The sequence below is a fragment of the Chenopodium album genome, chromosome 26, assembly GCF_948465745.1.
Source record: "Chenopodium album chromosome 26, dcCheAlbu1.1, whole genome shotgun sequence".
In the NCBI taxonomy this organism is placed as follows: domain Eukaryota; kingdom Viridiplantae; phylum Streptophyta; class Magnoliopsida; order Caryophyllales; family Amaranthaceae; genus Chenopodium; species Chenopodium album.
In genome coordinates, this window is record NC_137859.1 from 5,522,618 (window position 1) to 5,546,280 (window position 23,663).

The 23,663-nt window shown below is 34.8% G+C and overlaps 1 protein-coding gene across 5 annotated transcripts; it reads left to right on the top strand.

The window, feature by feature from the left end:
* Window positions 1–416: 416 nt before the first annotated feature.
* LOC145617506 (putative nucleoside diphosphate kinase 5) lies at window positions 417–22,263 on the top strand. 5 transcript variants are annotated; one of them, XM_081672212.1, is made up of 8 exons: window positions 3,438–3,514; window positions 4,582–4,622; window positions 11,293–11,365; window positions 18,428–18,500; window positions 20,823–21,373; window positions 21,480–21,654; window positions 21,764–21,820; window positions 21,935–22,263. In XM_081672212.1, exons 3-7 carry the CDS (start codon window positions 11,342–11,344, stop codon window positions 21,781–21,783), a joined length of 843 nt encoding a protein of 280 aa, XP_081528338.1. In that variant the 5' UTR covers window positions 3,438–3,514; window positions 4,582–4,622; window positions 11,293–11,341; the 3' UTR covers window positions 21,784–21,820; window positions 21,935–22,263. The 5 variants fall into 5 exon arrangements, 4 of the variants coding, with proteins under 4 accessions (XP_081528340.1, XP_081528341.1, XP_081528339.1 ...); XR_014107749.1 differs by lacking the exons at window positions 20,823–21,373; window positions 21,480–21,654; window positions 21,764–21,820; window positions 21,935–22,263 and adding exons at window positions 417–648; window positions 2,225–2,449; window positions 3,118–3,225 and having other exon boundaries at window positions 3,420–3,514; window positions 18,428–18,485; XM_081672214.1 differs by lacking the exons at window positions 18,428–18,500; window positions 20,823–21,373; window positions 21,480–21,654; window positions 21,764–21,820; window positions 21,935–22,263 and adding exons at window positions 417–648; window positions 2,225–2,449; window positions 3,118–3,225 and having other exon boundaries at window positions 3,420–3,514; window positions 11,293–11,517.
* The last annotated feature ends 1,400 nt before the right edge of the window (window positions 22,264–23,663 follow it).

A 23,663-nucleotide genomic window follows, 5' to 3' on the forward strand; every position in this document is an offset into this window, starting at 1 on the left:
CGATAAGCATTTTTTTTTGCTTTTTTCCCTACTTAAATCTATTAATATAAATCTAAACTTTTATTTTACTTCATAATCACTTTATAATATCAATGATTAGTAATATTATTAATAATTTGGTCAAGATCATATGGTATTGTTGTTAATTAATTGTAAATTATATTATAATAACTACATAATTAAGTATAATTATCATTATTGGATATCTTATTGGGTACCCGATAACCGATCTGAAAATCCGGGTACCCGAAGTCCGGGTACCCAAACTTATCGATTCCGGTTATGGGTATCACTTTTAGTGTTTTTGGTTATCGGGTCCCCGAACCGTTAGTACTAACGGTACGGCCGTACGGGTCACCCCTACTAGTTTAACATCCGCTCACCGGGTGTGGCCCACTGCATAATCTTCCCTTGGACCATTTGGTACCAAAAAAGTTTATTCCCCCTTTCTCTTTTTCCCGCTCTTAAATCCTCTCATCTACGTATCCCCTTTTTCTGCAAATATAACCCTTAATCTTCAAAATTCTGCAGTATTAACCTTTTCACTCCCAAATTTTTCTGCAAATCTCCAATTATTTCATCAATGGCTTCGCAATTTCACAGATTTCTCTCCATCTTCATCATATCAGCCGCCTTTTGTCTGAGCAGGTAATTTTTTTTCAATTTCTCTCTCCTGTTTTCTCCTGTTAATGCTAAATTATTGCTGCATTTTATTTCTTCAAATTATATAGTGTGTTTGATGTTTAGTCGTTTAATTTTATGCTAGTTGAATCGCTGAAATCAACAATGTTTTTCGCGCAATTTTATTTATTTTCCAAATGTTGTGAATTTTCATATTCATTGCTGATTTCTGAGATTAATTGCAAATGCTGAGGTATAAGAAATTTGTCTTCGATGATTTGGTTCAATTGTATGATTGCGATGATCATTGGTCTTGATTTTGTTGTTCATCGATTTGCGTCTGTTTTTTTTATTAGTTAATTTTTGATGATTGACATTAGTGTCAAACATAGGGTTTCGTATGATTGCAATTACATTCATTATTCGAGGCGTCCGTTGCATTTGCAATTACGGCGGTTTTCGTGTCACTTCCACTTTCCATGTTGATACTATGATTTGATGTCCTGCACTCAATTTTTTCCATAGTGAAATTTTAATGTGAAATTTTAATTTCAGGATGAATTGAATACTTGAACTATTCATTTTTGGTATCTGAAAAGCCTTTATATTCATAACTATTCAAAAGGTCGGTAGTTTGAGAGGTGAAAATCTTAAGGGGCAAACAAAAGAGTTAAAATAATTATACAAGGTGGAATTTAAGAAAAAACTTTTAATATGGAAGGAGATATTTTTCAGGATGCTTCAATTAAAGATCATACATTATTGTTAGGATGGATGGAGTGCTTGATAAGAACTACCTTTATTAGATAAATGGATGATTGATCATCTTGTGCTTTTAATCCTTGATTCTACAGTATATATGAATCACATACTTTGACAATAATATTCTCCTCCAGTCCCACACATAATCGATTCTTGAAAATTTAGATCTCTTTGTCCCTTTTCTTGTCTAACTCTTGTCCAAGGGCTTTGTTACATCATAATTCATCTAGATGGTTAGGAAAGTGGTTGAAAATATTCAGTTGTGAGTTCTAAATCACGGAAGTATTTTCTAATGTCAATATCTCCTGATGGAAAATGAGACACCAGCAAGTGCTCCTACATGCATGTTGTAGATGCTTGTAGCATTCATGTAGCTGAGAGCCAAATGAGTATGGAACTTTTTATGACATGCTCTCCTACATTGTTGATCTATATCATTGCTTGAGGTTTTTTTGCTGATATCATAGTATGCTTGATGGACCAAATAAGACTATGTTGAGCCCTTAGCAGCGGATTTTGCTTGAACTGTTTTGGAGTGGAATCTGGATTGTGGGAAGTTATTACTATGTAAATAACTATCATGTTATCACTGCATCGATGTGGTAGATTATTCTTTATCAGTTGATAATTAATCTCACCTACGGAGATAACTTATCTATTGAATTAATTGCTTTAAGTTTTCATTTTTCTATTTTTATTTCTGCTAGTAATAGTCAGAATCATTTTACTGCTCATGTGTGCAGTAGATGCAGTTTCAACTTCTGAGATTTTCTCCCCTGAACAAATAATGCAACTGTCCAATTTTTTCGGTTAGACTATATTAAACATATGAATTACGCAGATTTTCTTCTTGTGGAGAAATGGAGAAGGAGAAAACATTTGCTATGATAAAGCCAGATGGAGTCCATGGTAATTACAGTGATAAAATAAAAGCTATAATCATGGATTCTGGGTTTAGTATTAAGAGGGAGATGAAGATTCAGCTTGATGAGGATACTGTGAGAAGCTTCTATGCTGAGCATTCTTCTAAAACCTTTTTTCCAAGTCTTATCAAATACATGACAAGGTATGCGATCAGGCATTCTTTAACTTAGTCATTAATGTACAGTTCAATAAATAGTTTATCTATATATATATATATATTTTTATCTTTCTTCCTTGTTATCTGTCCAAATAACCTTTTTTATCTTTTATAATACCAATGTGATTTTTCGAATTTTGGGAAGCTTGCCTATGCCGTCTTAGTGGTGGGGATTGGCTCTCTGTCATGTTAGAAAACTCTGAATTGTTTCAAGAAGCCTAAAGTTACACTAATTTAGCATTTTACCATGCATTAATGGCAAAGGCCAAAAAGATATGTTATCTATTTCTCGCATATTATGTCTTTGCTATGTAAATGGGGTAAGGGTGGTGGAGTAGTGCCTGTGGAGCCTGCTAAAGTTTCATTTTCTTGCTTATGTGTATTTTCTTATACCCACAGCTATATGTCATAAAGATTTTACTATGAATTCTTCTCTAATGTGACTAGTGCATGTCAATTATGTTTTTGTTTCATGGCAATGCTGTAAAGCCCAAATATTATGTATGTATGGAAAATATATAAGAAGAAGTTTTCTTCAAAGGGGTTGGGTGGGGAGGTTACTAAATTGTCCATTTAATTATCCATCTTTAAGCATGAATTACATTCTTAACTTGTCTTCTATATCTCTTGCCAATCTGACATTTGTTGTCCAGTGGTCCAATCTTGGTGATGATCCTGGAGAAGGACAATGCTGTTGCTGATTGGCGTAAGCTGATTGGACCCACTGATGCGGAGAAGGCTAAAGTCACTCATCCTCAAAGGTTGTTTGCATCTGCAGAATCCTTACACTTGAAGCTTTCTTTTAGTTATTATTTCCATTTGGCTCCATGCTTTTCTTTTGGGCTTAAAGTTGGCCTACTATTTGGTGTTTACTCAGGCACTTGTTTTAATGAGAGAACTTTTTATCTTGCCAAAATTTGCTTGTCGTTTTGAACCTTATCCATTTTGCTTTCAGCATCAGAGCAATGTGTGGATTAAACACAGAGAGGAATTGTGTCCATGGTTCTGATTCTATCCAGTCTGCTTCAAGGGAGATGTCATTTTTCTTTGGTATGTTTTATGAACACATTTTTTTTATACAATATCTTTCATTTATTAATGCAAACCAAACTGTTGCGTGAGGTGTTTGAGAAAAATGCCAACATGACCCTTCTCTATTAGATATTGTCGTATTTGGGAACAGCATGAAATACTGAACAAAAAATAGAAATAATATAATGTACAACCTCTGGTTTTCTTTTATTTTTATTTTTATTTTTATTTTTATTTTTAATTTATTTTTATTTTTTTTTTAATTTGGTTTTGTTTTGAAAGACTCACCCATGTGGGCTATGTTACACAAAGTCAGGGTACACTTCTTGGACATGGGTACTTGTTCAAGTGTTCTACTTGATGAAGTGTCCAAGTGTGCTACTCATGTTGGAGTGTCAAAGACCAGACACGGGTACTTGAGGTGCAACGAAGAGGCTGAGTAACATAGCATGAGGGTACTTTACTTTTAGGAGGAGAGATATAGGTTAAGGAATATTACAAGCCTACAAGGTTGGGCAAGAGATGACAACAAATGTATAAAAGGTTGACATAAAGGGATTAAAGTAAAAGTGTGTAGAACTCAAGAAAATGGAGGAAGTACATGATTTAGTAGGTCATATGATAGATGTTTTACATTACCACTGAATAGCGCCAATTCAAGTATTCTTTAATTGGTTAAGTTGTACTCTTATTAGTGGTTGGCAAGTTAAGACTTTAAAGTCTAAACATTCACATTTTGAACTAAGATGTTTGAAATGCTTGTAAAAAGTCAGAATACCTGAAATTCTTGTTTAGGACTGCTTTTGTTATTATATAGTTCTAAGTTTAAGAGAGTACCTATATTACTGAACTTAATTGAACTGCGATATTCTTTGAGAGTTATTTTTTTAACAGTGAAAGAAAGGTAAAAGTCTGATAAGTCTCTGCTCAGTTTTGGCTCATAGATTATGGGCCAGCAATTAGAGATTGGCATGCTTGATCTTTTATAACTAAGAAAAAGCCTATTGTGTAACTCTTATTATTAAAACAAAATTTGACAGTTAATCATTTACTAATTGATTTTTCCTTTGTTCACGTAATTGCAGATGCACTAGACATAAGGCATGATGAGTTATGATTAGTGAAGGTACACCATAGCCCGATAATTATCTTTTTTATTTTATTTTATTATTTTTTACATTACATCCCCTCTTTGTATTCATGAATATATGATGTAATATTAAATGATGCCAGAATCTAGATTTACGATTGAGGTCTAGCTCCCTTTCCTTCCTTTAGGGGTCTTTACTAATAGCCAAATTTTTGTTTTGGAAAATGAGGTAGTTAGGCATAAATTGATTATGCTTCTCATGGGTTGCATAAGTTAATTTAGGGGTACTCTGCTCATTTTGTGTCAGTTATTGGTTGAGGACTTAAGTTTTGATGATCTTTTTGTGAATAGTTTATCTGGTAAATATTCTGTTATAGTCTTGATTCTAGGTTGAAGTGCTATTAATTTAGGCAAATAAGAAGAGGTAGGATAGTTGAATGATAGGTGGTTTTGGCTTGTAATGTGCTATTTTCATCTGGTAAATATTCTATTATAGTTTTGTTACTAGGTAAGTTGATAAGATATTTCTTGCAGAGGGTTGCAGGTTCTTAACCTTTTCTAGTCGGAAATGTTATCTCTAGACCAGATGTGAAATGGTTGTAGGATCTGTGCATCTGTCTTAGTCTTTGTCAAACTTAGGCATGCTCTTAGGCTAGTGTCATTTATAATTATGTGTCATATGCTTACTATTATCAAATTACCCAAGTCCATTATTGCTTTGGGACCCTAACCATAACTTTTGGTAGCATAAACAAAAATAGACTAAGTGTTAGAATCCGCCTCTTTCTCTATGTATCCCCTTCCCTTTTTATTGTATTTTCCCTTATGTAATGTCTCTTATGTCTTTCTTTTTACTTTTTAGGCTCTAGGGAGAATTATTGTGTTACTGTCATTCCAACGTTCACTTGTAATTCTCTACTAATACTATATAAAGCTCTTTAGGGAGCGAATGGTTATTGAATCTAAGCTCCCTACCCCTTTGCCTTGCTTTAAGACTTGTGTTGTTGTTTAAGCCTTTATAGATATTGTGCTTGCCTTGTCTTGAAGCATCCCCCCACCAAACTAAGAAACCTTCAAGAGACGCCTTTCCTCGTCGGTTCCGCTTGTGCCCGCTTTGAAGCATCGACCGTCACAAGCCCCGACTCCGCACCCGTGGTTAACGAGTGCTTCCTTGAGATACCCTTGGTCCGTGTTGCTGTGTGCTCACGAACCTCTTCCGTTCTAGGCTTGCGTCCTTGTCCTCAATAGACGAGGGCGCGCCGCACGACCCGGTGTCAAAACATCCGGACCAGAAGATTCACGAGCATATTCTGGACTGAATTGTTTAAGCTAATGGGATCAGACCTGAACATGTCTTCGAGCCACCATCCGCAATCTGATGGGCAAACAGAGAGATTCAACGGTCTTTTAGAGGAATACTTGAGACATTTTGTCAGCGCCAACCAGAAGGATTGGGTGAAACTCCTTGATGTTGCACAACTTTGCTTCAACGCCCAGAAGAGTACGGCATCCAACAGAAGCCCTTTTGAACTGGTGATGGGCCAACAACCTCTCCTGCCACACACCATAGCAACGTCCGAAGAGGGGAGGAGCCGCGAAGCACGAGAGTTCAAGCGAGAATGGCAACAAAACATGGAAGTTGCTCGTGCTTACTTAGAGTGAGCATCGAAAAGAATGAAGAAGTGGGCCGACCAGAATAGAAGGCCGTTGGAGTTTAGTGTAGGGGACATGGTGATGGTGAAAGTTCTGCCAGAACAACTCAAGTTTCTTCGAGGAAGGGATCGTCGACTGATCAGGAAATATGAAGGCCCCATCCGCATCATCAAACGGATTGGGAAGAGTGCTTACAAGGTTGAACCACCTACGTGGATGAGGATACACCCAGTCTTCCACGTTAGTCGACTCAAACCATATCACCCAGATGCAGAAGATGACAGCCGCAACAGCAGCAGTCGCGCCAACATCAGATTCAGGATGAGAACCTCCTCAGCAACCGAAGATTGAAGCTGCTATTTCTTTTTCTTTTTGTGTAAGTTTGTTTGTAAGTCGATGAGGTCGTCGACGGCTTAAGTGGGGGAGGATGTTAGAATCCGCCTCTTTCTCTATGTATCCCCTTCCCTTTTTATTGTATTTTCCCTTATGTAATGTCTCTTATGTCTTTCTTTTTACTTTTTAGGCTCTAGGGAGAATTATTGTGTTACTGTCATTCCAACGTTCACTTGTAATTCTCTACTAATACTATATAAAGCTCTTTAGGGAGCGAATGGTTTATTGAATCTAAGCTCCCTACCCCTTTGCCTTGCTTTAAGACTTGTGTTGTTGTTTAATCCTTTATAGATATTGTGCTTGCCTTGTCTTGAAGCATCCCCCCACCAAACTAAGAAACCTTCAAGAGACGCCTTTCCTCGTCGGTTCCGCTTGTGCCCGCTTTGAAGCATCGGCCGTCACAAGCCCCGACTCCGCACCCGTGGTTAACGAGTGCTTCCTTGAGATACCCTTGGTCCGTGTTGCTGTGTGCTCACGAACCTCTTCCGTTCTAGGCTTGCGTCCTTGTCCTCAATAGACGAGGGCGCGCCGCACGACCCGGTGTCAAAACATCCGGACCGTGACACTAAGTCTGACGAGATCTTTGCCTCTTTGTTGCATCTTTCCTTGAGACAGTCTCCTATGCATCTCTGAAGTGAGTAGTCTGAGATCTATTACTTCCTCCATTCTGGATTAACTTCCTTTTTTGTGGAATAGGCTCTTTGCTGTTGAATCAGTTGTGTTTGCAATCCTCTTGGTGAACTGGTAGAGTTAAGAAGGAAAGGGAACTTTTATGACCCGTAGTATGCTTTGTTGTTGGAAAGGAATGAACACTTTTTTGGAGCAATATTCTTGAGAAAATTTGGAGCAATATTTCTTGAGAAAATTTGGAGCAATATTTCTAGTTAGGTGGCTTGCTGAAATAATGTATCTTGCCTCTTTATGGCATTTTTATGTAGGAATGTTTCCCAAGTTCCAACAAAGATCTACTGAACAACATGTATTGATACTTAATGAGACTGGCGTAGTGCCATATTTTATAAATTTACTAATTTGATTTTTGAGGACTCTTGTTCCTATTCTTTGTATTCTCTTTGATTGTTGTTAAAAGAATTTTATCCTTCAAAAAATTAAAGGAAAAATATTGAAGCTCCATGTATGTCTGTACCTAACAGAAATAAGCTCAAGTCACAGACTCACCATCAACAAGGTGTAGTTAAGCAATGTCCAATAAAAAATTTCCTGCAGAACACACAGATAATTTCAATGGCATGCCCAGAGATGACAACTATCCATAACTACATCCCTTCATATTTCACATGATTGTCAATAATAGGTAGTACTTTCTTTTGAAATATCCCAAGCCAAAAACATTGATAGCTATAAGGAGTTTAGAACGCCAAATACCCTTCCGAGGCTCCAAATACAAACATATGGATACTGGAACAGAAAGCAGAAGCCACCGACACTGTAGCGTAGGAGGTCCACACAGTGAAAGCCCAATCTTTTGAAATTGGTTAAGAAAGCTTGTATGTTGAAACTATTCATTAAGAGTCTTCTGCCTGTTGTCTACCGTAAGAGTTGTAGGAGTAGCCTAACAGAAGGGTTCTTTTGCTACATAACCGAAAGAGTTGTAGCCTTGTAGGGTTGGGCCATACAATGTTTTAAGATTAAAGATATGTACTTATAGGAAGTTCTTATATTCTTAAGAAAACTTTTGCTTTGGCTTTGAACTGATGTAGCTTTTGGACCTGGGAACCTAATCTCGTTAGCTTTACAGTTGAGTACTAATGACAAATCATTATTCTTGAGAAGCTTGGAGCTGATGAATCATGTGTCTGAATCTCCATCTATAGACCTGTAAATGCAAGATGTTAGAAAGTATTATTGCTTACTTTGTTTCTGTGGTGGGAGATGGTAATGGGTATTTATGCCTCCCTAGGTGAGTTTTCAAGAACCTGAAGATAACAAAGCTCTCTGTTTAATTAGGTTGAGAACTTTGAGGATACTAGTGGTGCAAAAGAGAAGGGAAGTTTTTTAGCAGGACAGCTTTGTCCAGCAGTTAGTTAGCATATTAAAAGTTTTGATTATAGAGAGGTTGGAGGTAAAACTGGTTGATTACCGCCTTCCAAGGCAAAGAAAATAAGACTTATTACTAAAATTTATTCAAGGATGGATTTGAGAATATGAGACTATAAAATCAGGATCATGCAATGAAAGTCAAAGCCTCACAATAGGAATTTGGTGTAATAATGTTTCCTCTTTCCCTCTTTCTCTATTGAGGACTGCTTGCTCTCTATTTTTGCTCTTTATGTTCTCTCTGGAAATAAAAAAGCTTGTATATCTTATCTAGAGAAAAAAATAGTCCATGACTTTCCACTTTCATTCAGAAGATCAACTGCAGTCTAAGCTTAACTTTGTCTGTTCAAAGTTTATTGTATCTGTTATTTTGTTGAACGAAGGCATAGTAGAGAACTAGAGATGTATTCTTGCAAAAATTTTGACAAGGGCTTTTTGTAGCAAATGCTGTTAGCTACAAAACAATTGATTATGTCTGAACTTTAAATTTGAAGACAACTGATTCATTATTTATGTGTTGAGTTTTTTAGCTTTGAAAGGTTCTGGCATACGAAGTATTAATCTACCTATGCAGTTGGACAGTTTGTGAGATGAGCTATTGAGATAGAATTTTCCTACAATTTTGAGAGGTACTTTGTAAATAAACCTTTTCTCTAAAAAGACTGTCTAATTAGATGGTAAAACCTTTTGTTAGAAGTCTGAGGAATGTCCGGTGCGATGCAAGGTCTGTATATAACAAAATTGAGTTCAGGTTTATTTTCAAAAGTGAAATAACCAAAAAAATGATTAAAATTGTGGCAACAGGAGGAACTTCACAGGTGGATGTACCATTAATACATCTAGTAATATATCATTACCTAACAAATTCCTAAATCTGTTAAATTCACTTATTCCATTTATTATCATCGGTTCACTTTTTGTTTTCTAATGTTCTTTTAAACTACTGAATCAAAAGTGAAGAGGGAAGAAAGAGAATCGAGAACTGAATTTAAATAATCAAGCGGATGTACTTGAAAGTTTAGCAAATTTAAGGATTAGGAAGCAATGTACGTTGAAGTTTTGGAGGGAGAAAACGAAGGGGAAGAAACGAGGAGACTAGGTAAAAACATAAAGAGGAGTATAAAATTCTTGGTATAGAGGTAGACTAGGTATATATTAGTTTTTGGCCCACTTTACATGGTACATATGCATTTCTTATGCTTTAAACTTCATTGTTTGCCTTTGTTTTGCATTTATAAATATGGATATTGCTCTTTTTTCCCTAGCCTTAAGACTGACTAATACTCTTGACTTCTTGAGTCAATGTACCTGATTTGACCGGCACCTGAATGAATACTAATACAAATGAATTGATGTTAAAGTCAAACATTTCAGGTTCCACTACACTTGAAGCTAGGATTGGCTATGACTTGACTTGCTACAAATTCGGATAGACTTATCTCAGCTTTGATGTGCTGATTCCTTTGTGTAAATCTTGCTTTAGTCAACCAAATAATTAAGAGTTTAGACTTGAGTGAGGCAAGCTTAGCAATTTGATTAGACCCTCACTTATTGCTTGGATTACTATTTACAACTTGGTTAAGTTATTGTTTGGATATGTATGAAGTCAAGGATCAATAAAAGTTGTCACCTATGTTAGCAAAGTTATTATACTAGTCTTTAATGCCAATTGCTATAAGACGTTTGATATATTGTCCAAGATGTCCATATTTGGGAATTTAGTGGTTAATGTAGGAAAGGTTGTTATCCAAATTGTCATTGATAAAAGTTTAGAAAGTAAGCATTATTGACATACTGTAGTTGATTAGCTTATTGCAAGTGTGTGCTCTCAACAAATAGCTTGTAGAATGTACCTGTAGGGGCTTATACTGCAATTTATTATTTGACCAATGTTTGGTGATTTTAAGGTTGACAACCCATGAAAGAGATTTAGAGAAAACTTTGATAAAAACAACAATGATGAGGGATGAAATACATTTTGTGGGTGATTTTGTATTTCTCTCATGGGAATTGTCAACCTAAAGAGTTAATAATTCTTTGGCGTATTAATTTTTTTGAGAGAAATTTCTAGACGAATGACTTGTTATTTATGAGTCTTTAGATAGTAAATTTATTTATTTATTTATTTTTTTTTTTTTATTCTCTTCAATTTCAAGATTCATTAATTGAATATGTGTTTGAGAATAGTTGCCTCAAGCAGTTTAACCAATTTAGTTCAAGCTTATTAAGTCTGTTTAGCTTATCTTGTGTCTACTCTTCTTTCAAGTGAGAGGGCTTCTCTAGAGTAAATAACCCCACCTCATGATTTTTTCACTAATACCTTGTGCATACTAAGATAAAAGCAGTTTTCGTATGAGAAGAGACTATAAATGACATAGAACATTTATTTCAAAAGGGCATGGCTGATTGTTGATAAAATAGAGAAGTTTTGGCGTTCCTAATTACTATGCATACACTCATCTTATTCTAATATTTATGTGCTTCTATTGGTTCTTATGAATATAAAAATATGTAGAGTTTGATGTAAATTTATAAAGTGTCAAACCCACTCCCCCTAATTCATGTAAGAAATGTTCTGATGCTGAGTTACCAAATTTTACAGCTCTTACCAGTACTAAATATGGAACTACGTTTTCCATCAAATCCGGTCTATGATCATCAAAGGCCCCCACAAGGTGCACACCTTATCTCTACATTTTACTCCTTTTTAGGACCTCTCTTGGCAAAGTGGAAGTTAACAACATATTCTAAGCTTTTGTCTACATGATGTACTGGTTGCCACGTAACTTGATTTTACTTTAATTATATTTGATTAGCAAACTAGTTGCAGTAATTTTTACTATATTCTTTTAACTATGAAAGATCCAATGGAAGTATGGTCAAAGTTTTTAGGCTTATAATTACAGCCACTTCCATGGAGGATAAAGTTCCACATCATGGTCTTTCATTGTGCTAGTGGAGATTCCGTTTCAGGAAAGTTTGGCTCATTATTTGCTGTTTTTAGTTATAAGTTGGGTTTCCCAAATTCCTTATACAATAATACATACGTACATCTAGTAATTTTCACATGCATTTGATTTCCCATTTGCCTAAGAAAAGTCTACATATTTCTTTCTTGGTGGGTGTAATTTTTGTTTTAAAATTTTCTTCCTTTTTCTTGCCCTTTCCATCTCTTGCATCTCGAGATCGAGTTTTCGGAGTTTTGAAGGGAAGTCCCAGGGAAATCGGGTCTCGAGTTTCGGAACAATCCATGGTTTTAAATAATTCTGAGAATTTATTTTTAATACTTGTTTCTCTTCTTGCTTAATCTGATTGGTTATGTTCTAATTAATCTGTGATTAGGCTCTGTTTTTAAAACCTTTCTGTAAACCACAGAATGTCTTACACATAGCTTAATGGTGGGTTTTAAGATTATAAAATACATTGCATTCTTAAACATGAGTGCCTTTTCTTTTTCCTGAATTTTTTAAAAGTTGACAATTTTCGCAGTCACGACACGTGGATACTTAGGTTGCTCGTGCAGCTGAGATTTGTGTCTGCCAATTGAATAATCTAGTTGGAGGCAGCTCTGTAAAACCTAGGGTTGGCTATCATCGATGCATCTTCTTCCAACTTCTGATTGGTTAATACAATTAGGGGTAGAGGATCAGAACTCAGAACATAATATTTGCACTTGCTGGCTAGTCAAATTAGATCGATTGAGGGTAGAACATAAAAATTTCTGTGGTGGCCTTGTTCTCGGTGGAACATTTTACTTGAGCCTGAAGTGCCTAAATTAGATATTTATCAAATTTAATGATTAGCTTAACTGTCGTGGCTGCTTTTGATTGGTGACCTTTCAAGAAGTGGAAAGGTTATTGACAAATTTGTGGCTTAAAATGCTTTTTAAAGGGAAAAAAATGATTGAGTCTATTGGTAACTTTGCTTAATGCATGTTACATAGGATAACTTTGAGGGTGTTTGGTAGACTGTATATGATATTAGGAAGGAAAAAAAAATTGTTAATGGTATAGTAATTTTAAAGGTAAGGCTATCAAGGGTGTTTTTAGTTTGGATATGGTTTTTTTGATTTATTTTATTTTATTTTTAAAGTGAAGTAAATGTGGTTGATGGTAAGTTTGGAAATTTTAGATATTACAAAGAAATTTTAGGTAAAAAGGTTGCACCTTTATCTACTGAAGTCTAGAGAGGGGTGTTTTTTTGCTTGACATTGAGTCTCACTTGCATCATCGGTCAAATCCTGTGCTCTCTTTTCCTATTCTAAACACCTTTATATGCTGTGTCGTTTTCTATTCTAAACAACTTGTGAATGTAAGGTGTTTACAGTTTACTAGATAGAAAATAGAAAATCATGTGTTCTGTATTACTCGTAACAATGGCGGGGGAAGGTTTTGGGAGAGAAGAGATGGATTAAGAGAGGACGCATGTGATGGGAAAGAGAATTATTATTGCAAATAAAGTAATTCTACAATTAAAAAAATATAGGAAGTAAACTTTAAATCCTCTTTGATATGCTTTTCTTATGACTTGTTTGAGACATTGTGATCAATATACATATGTTGCATTCATTGATTCATGCTACCAAACCCCTTGCCAACTAACCTCCTTGTTTTAACATACTCTATATCACTCTCTTCCCTTGTATACTAATCTCAATTGAGGTTGTTTTCTTCCCGTCTTCCTTTACATATTGAAGTTGAGGGCAAAAGCAAGATCTTAAATGCAGAATTGCTATTGTTACATCATTCCACCACATTATTGGTTCATTTTAATTGCCATATGATGTTCAGATCTATACTCTTCTACCTCAGCTGTGTTTATCTAAGCGATTTCCATATCTAATAGCTCTGAAATGTGGTTGAGTTAATGCATTGAAATTTACTATACTATTCCTGTCAATCACCACCTATTATGCCCTTTCTTCTTATACAAACAGTGCATCTATCTTCCCATGGTTGAGAACCAAGTGCTTGGCCTTGTTTGGAAAATGGGCGTCTGAACTAAATAAAGCCAGAACTTGTTGGTGCCTTATAACCTCTGCCTACCCAAATAACTTATAGAGTGGGCTGCTTTCACAATGCACAACTTCCTTAATGAGGAGAGAGTGTATTTGGGCAAGCATGCATTACTAGTATTAATATCAAGGATGCTCTAACAGCTAATATTTTGGAGTATGATTTCACTTTTCATTACTAGTTAGTTATAATATCACTACCTTCGTTCATTGAAAATGTACCCATTTGGAGTTTTTTTTTTTCTTCCCTTGGCTTAATGTATATACTATTGGTTCGTCCTTTAGTTTGGACAATCATATGACTTTCACAAGGTAGGGTGAGACTGTGAGAGTGAGAAGGATAGTTATTGGAGAGGGTCACTTCACATGTGCTGATCAAAAAAAAAATTTCTTTTACTCTGTAAATTACCGGTATATTTATTGTGGATTTCTACCGAGAAATATAGAAAATTGTTTGTGGACATTGGCCAACACTCATTATCTCCAGTACTTTTCAATTTTTCATTGTAAATTCACAGTATTTTCTCTTTAATACTCAATAAATAAATGAGGCAAGTGGTCTCCAAAACCTACATTCTGTTTTATCTTGCCAAAAACAGATTCATAGTAGTGGGGTATGTTGGGATTATTACCATTTTAGGTACCGAGACTTAGTAATTGTTTCATTTCACTATTTTGGCTGTTTCCATCCATGCAAAGTTGACTTTTATTAATTCTTAATTGCAAGTATGTATATGTAGCACATGTAAGGCAGATGGGTTAACAACGATTTGAATTAAGTGTGATTTACATCTGACGGTCAAAATCGTTAAAAAAATCCACTTTATAAAAATAAATTTTTTTGACAGGGATATGCAAAGTTTTTACGATTCTATATACTCCCTCCGTTTCATAATGATATTTCTGTTTCGTAAATCGATTTTTCTGAACAAACTACTTAAAAATGCCCGAGCCCAAATTGACTTAATCTAAATAATTTCATTGTCACCTCAACTGATAATGGTTGTTCTAGCATAAGTTAAGCTTTATTATAAATAATATTATGTGTTACAAATTTGCTAAAATAAGTTGCGTATTTGGAAATAGATTGATTTTAATCTTTAAGTAGGTGTCATTTGTTAGGCAGTTTCTAGCCTATAACATATGCCATAAGTACAAAGGAAGTAATTATAACTCAAAACAGTATATGCTTGTTTTTGGATTGTAGTAATAAATTTCTCAAGTAACCCTAAATAAAATGGAGTATAGTATATACAAAGTATATACTATTATTGGGAAGATATTAGCTCTTTGTCCTTTGTTTTAACAGGTCAACGCCTTGCCTGCCAATAGAAGGAAGGCAATGTGACCAGTGTCAAGCATGGGTTAACTTACATTATTAGATACTCCTCGGCTCCTAAATATATTTAACACTTACGTTGGGTGTAGTTTTAGGAGATTAAGGGCTTGTTCTCTTACGTTGAAATTCAGTTCAGTTCAGCTGAGTTCAGTTCAGCTCAGCTCCTAATTTCCTTCTCTTATAAAATATTCAGTTCAGTTCAGTTCAGTTCAGCTGAGTTCAGTCAATGAGAACAGGCCCTAAGTGGGTAGTATATATAAATTATAAAGTGATTATTTTAATGTGCAAATAGGGTTGATGGGAAATATTTTTGACGGTTTGTAGGAGAGAGAAACGATAAAAGGTTAGTGCAATTATTGAGGTTAATGGTAAAGAAAAACGACAAATATTAATTGTTTCATGTCAAAATAATAAGTGTTGTAAGTATTTTCAAAAAGCTGAAAGAGGTAAGATTTTTTTTTGAATAGTGGACCTCGACCTTGTTGTTTCCATTCTTTTCAACTTAATTTGACTTGTGACAAAACGAAGTTTAATCAATCAATATAAGATAAAAGTCAACCAATATACGTTCATCATAGTAATTGAATAGGAAGGGGAAAATATGCACAAGCTAAGGGAGAAAAGGTAGTAATACAATTGTTAATTAAAATATTTATCAACTAAAATATGCAAGAGTTTCTCCATTTTGTCAATAATTTTTTTACTAATATCTCCATTACTCTCATCCCTTGATCTTCCCCCAATTCTGTTTGATTGATCAATTTCTCACTATGAGTTTCTCCATTTGATTATGTGAAAATATAAGTGATTCTTTTTTGCCTATAAACGGGCGCTTCAGTTTGCATGCAACAAGTAATGAACTAATTTCTCTATTGGAAATTTGGAATGAAGTAATCTAGTCAGCAATAGTATGAATTTTCTCATTTGTATTAATATTGTTTAGCCATTCTTTCAATGTTACGTAAGTTTCTATAAATAAAATAGAATGTGTTTTGAGTTTGTAGCTACATTATCTTATGTGTAAATCTTCATGACATTCTTAATGACTTGCTGAAACCAAGTGAATTATCTGAAAAAAATATTATAAATTATATAATTTGAGTGATTGCATGAATCAAAAAGTCCCGAATATATTCTAGCATTCATTGGCATTATTTTGTTGGAACTTGGGATATTATGGAAACTACTAACTGGTAAGGCATTAGAAGATCAGGTGCAATGGTCACCCTCCCGACGGCAAAATGTTCTATCCTTTTTATTTTAATACATATCCATGTGGCTTGTGGTTATTAAATATTTTTTATAATTAATCAATCAATTATATTGGTCAAACAAAGGCTAGTGAACTGCCATATTCAGCAATTACGGTCTATAATTTTATATGTGACCTACTGACTTGTCCTTTTTTCTATTGTCTTTTTGTAACAAATCTTCTTATATACTAATTCCATGCTTATTTGGCAAATGGCAAATATGCACTCTTTTTTGTTCTGTTTACATGTGATTGTTTGTGTAAATAAGCTTTAATATGATGCAGTCATTAAGTTGGCTCATATAATTGTAGGAATTTGTGTGTGTTTTTTTCCTTCTTGTTTATGAAGTTTAAAGAAGGGTTAGGAATTGCATGTGTTTTAGGAAGGTTGGCCCTTAGATTTGGGGTGATGATAAGGCAAAAGAAAATACAAGAGAAGACAGGAGAGATGGGGTAGCCTCATATTATTGAGCTAGAAAATGAGTCATTGCTACAAGTGTAGGAAGTTACTGTTGACTAGGGCTTTGGACATGAACCGTGTTTAAAGTTTAAAGTATCTTGTATCTAGCTAATTAGAACTAGAGTATCATAATTATCGTTCACTATTGAATCTTAAAGTCTCCACCATATGAATAATGTCTATTATTCAATTCTTAGTTATATACTCATCCTTTATCTAATTATTTAGTACTATCTTTTTTCTACGCATACCAAGGAAAAAGGGTCAACCACGAGGCTATTGGAGTCACATAGTGGTTTTTTGAGGGAAATACAAAAGGGGTGAAATAATAACAATACATCTAAAAAAGGAAAGAGTCATTAGGAAACTTAAAATGTAGAATGTGATATATTGTTATTATTTCTAGCATGCATTCACCGGTGGCCATTTTATAATCGAGACTAATATTTTGTTGATTGGCTAATTTTTAGCTATGTACTTACTCTGTATCTTATTTAGGAAATTTGGCATTGTGAGCTTTTGGCAAATGATTTCATAGTCTCATTTCAGTATACTTTTTAATATTGCTTTACTGATTGATTTCATAAGTTTCTAGTTATGTTTCACATTCCAAGATATTCACATTTTGAACTTTTGGCAATTGATCTCACATCGTTTATGGTGGTTTCCATTACTTAGAGATTGGACTTGTATGCATTATTCAATTAAATGAAAATTATCTTGCATAGATGCATGATAATTTGATCTATCCTAAGAGACAAGAGGAACATTGTTATTTGTTAGTACTAAAAGCGTTGTAGTAAACAAGGCTTCCTTGAAATATACTTGGTCATTATATCTTTTTGGTCATTATATTTGTCAATTGGAAAATAATTATAGCAGTATTAGTTGTAGTCCTTGAATCAAATACTGAATCAAAAATTCATATACCGACTGAGAATTCACCCTTGTTAATAAGCTTCATTACTGATGTCATGCATGATTTCTACCTTTAAATGGTAAATCTTGTGGGGATTGCGCTTGTACATTTTTGCTGAAAGCAATGTTTTTTGGGGATAGGTTATTATAGTGATCTAAGGACCAATGTTTAGACACGAAGGCTTAGTAAGAATTGCTAGGGAAGCATGCCTGCGACAAATCCTCACACTCACACAGACCAATATTAAAATATTACCCTTTACTATTAAACAATATTATAAGAGAATGTTTCTTAGCATAGATATCCTTGCTAGTTGGAGAGGTATGGGAGTATAATAGCTGAAAACAAGGTTAAGAGAACATAGTAGAAAAGGTTGAGATCCATGTGAAAAGGAGAGGAAGAGAGAGAACGTTTGTTAGGAAAAGCTAATTGAGAAAAAGAGGCCCTCTGTTTAGGAACTTGCACCAATAGAGAGCTCCTAAGCTGTAGCACTGACCTTATAATTGCTCATTTGCGTTGTCTTGTTACTGCTCAAAGCTTATTGGCTTATTAAAAATAACTCACTCTACGAAGGTTTTTCTATCTCCCCAAGTCGACGTTCTTACGAAGTTCTTAATCTAGAGAATAAATACTTTGGTGACAATGAAGGTGAGGAGAGAGATATATGTGCATGATGTAGCTGTAGTAAACTTTTTTATTGTAGTTATATCATTGTTTGCTAAAGAAAGACTATCTGGTTTGTGAATATTGCAGTTCTTCAACTGGATGCAGAACAAGCTTAATGGAAGACCAGGGAACCAAACCCCGAATACAGTCCCACCAAGTAGTAAGCTTCTTTTTCCTTGTTATCTTTCTTTACGGTCGACTTTTCAGTGGTATAACTACATTACCTCCACCAATATATACTTGCACAAATCACATCTTTCATGCAACTTGCATGAGTTGCATGAGAAATGCGTTCATGTTTATAGTAGGATTTCATGGCTCCAAGTTTCTTCCTTCTTACTCCGTATAATTCAGATCCTCGTTGGCTCTTCATATATATTACGTTTTGGAGATGTACGTTGCCCTTCTAAGGTCATTGTATGGGGATACCTTTTTTGTGTAATATTTATGTAATGGAGAGGCTTACCTCAACCATGTAGGCTTGTAGACTTGTAGTATAGTATAAGGAGTTCTGATCTCTTTAATTTGTTAAAACACTAGAAAGGGAAAAAGGGAATAAAGGAAAGACAAAAGATCTGAAAACCATATAGCATGCACATGCATAGATGTAGTCTTTATTTCTGCCTAACTAATATCCGTTTTGCATTGCCTTACATAGTTACATGTATGGTTCTTTGAGGTCGATAAGCAAGAATACATATTGCTACAAATGTATGCGTCTCCTTTCATGTTTCCTGATTTTGTGCTTGCTATTTTTTTTATTTGTTTGAGTACTATCTCTCTTCTGATATCCTAGGTATCCTCGGTTTCCTGTGTTCATCTCTATTGTACTTCCTAATTATGCATAAGCAATAAGAAATATGGTCTCCAATTACAAAAGATGTTTCAGCAGGTTAGCTATTCAGATCCGTGCTTCAATTATAAGGCTTTCTTGAAGGCTTCCAACTCTTTTATCCCTATGTTGGTGACAGATCATTAGCTAATTGGTGGATGCTGAGGATTTTTTTATAAAAATTAAAAAAATAAAAAAAATTCAACAGCTTAAAATTCAAAATTAGGATAATCTTCTCTTAAAGCTTCATCCCATACATCCCATAACCACATGTCTAGCTAGAAGCACAACCAAAATTTTTTGGGTAGTTTGGGCCTGGGGTTTTAATTAGCTTTTTTTTTTTTTTAATCACCTTTCTAACCCTGCCATATCCTTAACGACTCAAAGAATACTGATGCTATAAATTATGCCGGTACTAGCAATATGGAGTTTTGAACTTTTGACTTTAGAGTCTTATCAATATTTTTTATAAAATAAATCAAAAAAAGTTTTGTATCTTTAGGGAAGTACTTGGATTAATTTTAATTAAGTCGCTTGAGTTGTGTACTACGTATATATTTTGTGATTTGTACGGCTCTGCGTTCTAATTTTTTTTAAAATGACCAGCGTAGATTGTCTAACTTAGTCGTAGAATTGCCAAGCATGGTGATTAGTGGATATGTCCTTACTCAGTTTCTAGGCTATGCTCTGACTAGAAAACTGGTATCTTTCCTCTTCTGGTTATAGACAAGGTGGCAGACTTGGTTGGTTGTGTAGGGAGCTTCACCCTACAGTTATCTGGAAATGTGTATTTTATGCTTAGATTTTTCTGGTACTAAACATTGTTTAGATGGTGCAAGGTACAATAGCAATTTACTGGGGAAATCAACCTATTAGGGAAATCAACCCGTTAGGACCACAAGTACGAATAATTGTCTATAGCCTACTACTAGCTAAGCTAATGAGTTGGGTGTTAAGATCCTACATCTAGATTCTACACAATTGCTTATGCCCTATTGGCTCATTGCCTCATTATCACCTTTTTCTAAGATGAAACCAGTTTAGGTTCGCGTGTATATTGTCTAGCACTGCTTGCCACAAACAATATTTTTTTGTTGTAGAGAAAACCACGTAAATGATGAAAATTCATGTTATGGAACTCGTTTATCTTTGCAAATGCTATTCTTAGATTTTAAGAGAAGCAAACCCCTAGCTAATTCTAGACAACACAGTGTGTTTTTCTTCAAGTGTTAAGGAAAATTTCATTGTCAATGTCTTGACCAATTTCTTTTCCGGATTTCAGGGATAACATATCTTTAGACAAATTCAAGTATATTATGACCATAGAAAATCATGACCTCGCACGGATGTTATATCCAACGCCTGCCTTAAAATTCATAAATTGATCCGCAATACTTATAAAATTATGAATCTGGTGTAGGGGTTTGAACCATGAAACTTATTTCTCTGATAGAGAAATAGAATATTGTATGCAGCTCCTTCTAAACTAGGTTTGCTAGGACCTATGTATCAGGGGCTAGCTTTATATTAATAAAATTAATGGGTTTTTATGTTGCCTATAATCTTAAAATTTTGCTGCATTTCCTAAGTTTCTCATTGTCTAATACTCTAATGTTAACTGGCTCCTAATTCCTCTTGTTAATTTGACAGATCTTCCAAAACAATCTTCCCAGAGAGAAGAGTTCAATGACTGGCCTCATGGACTGTTAACAATCGGGACATTTGGTATCAAGGATCTCAAAGAAGAAGCTGCTAGCTCTGAGATTCAGACTGCCACCCATGATCAAGAACTAGAACAGAATCCCACCTCTGCTCCATCCCCAGACTTATCAGAGTTTTCACCAGAAGAGTTTGGTCAATTACAAAAGGAATTGACAAAGCTCTTAAAACGAAAATCTGCTAAACAAGAGGAAAGCTCTGACCTTCCTCTGGACAGATTCCTAAACTGCCCTTCAAGTTTGGAGGTCAGCAGGAGGATTTCAAATGCTGTTTGCACTGATCCTGATTATAAGGAAGATGATATTGAACGCACAATTAGTGTAATAATTGGTAAATGCAAAGAGGTCCGGGCAGAGAAGACTCAGAATGCGATTGGGAAAAAATCTATTTCTTTTCTTCTTAAGAAGATGTTCGTTTGTGCAAATGGGTTCACACCGGCTCCTAGTTTGAGGGACACACTACAAGAGACCAGAATGGAGAAGGTACATTGTTTATCAGTTCTAAGAATATTACTAAATCCTTAATATATTCTACTGGATTTGTGTGTGTAGTGATAGGCTTATGCTTTTTGATTTGGCTATGCACCAGCTACTGCGAACCATTATTCATAAGAAGATGTACCCTAAAAATGCTTCTCGGACATCTTCGATGAAGAGATATATTGAAGATAAGCACAATACTACAGAAAAGAAAGTTAACGAAGAGGAAGATGACAAACCAAGGCCAAGCGAGGGATGTAAATGGGACAAGACAGATTCAGATTGTGAGTTTATTTGCACTGTTATGCTTATTTATGAAAATAATTTCAATGTTAAGGTTACTAGTATCTTATGAGCTTACCGCTGATCTTTTAAATTTTTTGCTTGCTGCAGATATTGTTCTAGAGATTTGATATTTTATCACCCCTATACAGATATATTATACCAAAGGTATGATTACCTGTTACATGCTCATCTTAAAAGAAAAGGTTTAAGTTAATAAGATTTTCCTTGAATTATCGCTTCAATTGGTTTATCTAACTTACTGCTCTACTTTCTTGGCAGATTTAAGTTTATGTATGCATCGTCTTCTTGTTCAATAACTTGGATTTGTCAGAGGAATGAGTTCATAAAACTGATGGAGGAAATAACAGAAGAAATCGTTGGCACTTCAAGGAATCCTGATATCTTTTGTGAAACGGGGAAACTTGCCCCCTTTTTTTCATGGTTGTATCTGATGATGTTCAGATCAACTCATGTTATGTAACATTCTGTATTTTAAGCCGTCGAAGCCAGACGCTTAAAATTTTTTCCTCCCCTTTTTTCTTTCCCTTTGATATTCTTCTTCCATTTTCCAAATGGAAGCCTCTTTTCCTCTCTTCTTTTTTGTGTTATTCTGCTTGTTAAAATTTGCATAGGACGAGAGTTTGACACATAAAACAATGTATGATTCATACTAATTAAGAATAGATGAAGTAGATTAATAGTCCTATAAGACAGTTATTTTCTTTTTTGTCATGTGGAGTTACAAATTTAACATTGCTTATTTTAGCACGTTAGATACTGTTACTGTATGCATATATGTAGCCAATAAGGAGAGAGGTTGAAATGCCATTTTTAGGGCCTGTTCTCATTTACTGCATTGAGCTAAGCTGAACTGAACTGAATATTTTATGTGAGAGGGAAATTAAGATAAGATCAGAACTGAATATTTTATGTGAGAGGGAAATTAAGATAAGAACTGAACTGATTAAAGCGTATGTCACCCTGATGCGCCGCTGATCAGCCATCGCCTTTGTCACCTCCTTCAATTGGTGGCTGTCGGTGGTTGTTGGTGGTGTGTGTTTTGGTTTTTTTATTTTTCAGATTTTAATTAAATTAATTTTTTTTTAATTTTTTGAGAGATAAAATGAGAGTGAATGAGAGTTTGGAAGTGAGGTTAAAGAGTGAAAAAAAGTTGTGAGTGTCGTGGAGTGAGTCGTGAGTATTTATATGCTAGGGGTAAAAATGAAAATCCCTTGAAAAAATGCGAGCATTCCCTTGTAAAATGAGAGGGACGTTTAACAACCCCGATTTAAAATGCAAGAAAATTGACATAGGAATTCCCATAATTGGGAAACCATACGGAGGGGTGATATATATGCAAGTAGAAATTAAACAAAATTATAAATACAAATTATACCAAAATGCTCAATGCGATCTCAATTAGAAGAAGTGATTATAAGATAAGGCAATATAAATCTTTCTACTTCGTATTTTATTTAGGAGAAATTGTCAAGAATAAGTTATTATTGCCTGGTTTTCTAAAAATAAATGATGTTAGAGATATGAGATATCTGAAAATATATAGTAATGGCATAACATGAGAAAACAATTGTTCATGCCATTCAAGTACTTAATACTACCACTTATTACATGTTTATAGCTCAAAGTACACATAATCTACACTAATCTATTAAAAGGGGTTCCTAAGAACGTCCATGTGTCACGACCCTCCCGCCCCCCCCCCCCCCCCACTACGCCATATTATCCACTTAACTACTCATTACGCCACGTGGCTCTTCCTTCCATTTGTTTTTCATTACATATCACGCATTTATAATTTTATTTTTTTTAAAAAAAAAAAAAAAGATTTGAACACACAACCTATACTTTTACAACTAAATATCTTACCACTAAGCTACGTGATTGAGAGTGATGAATAGTTCAAGTGGTTAGAGCTTCCCTCCCGATTTCAGGAGAGCTAATCTTTTAAATACAAAATATTAAATATTACTATTTAGCAAAAGACTAT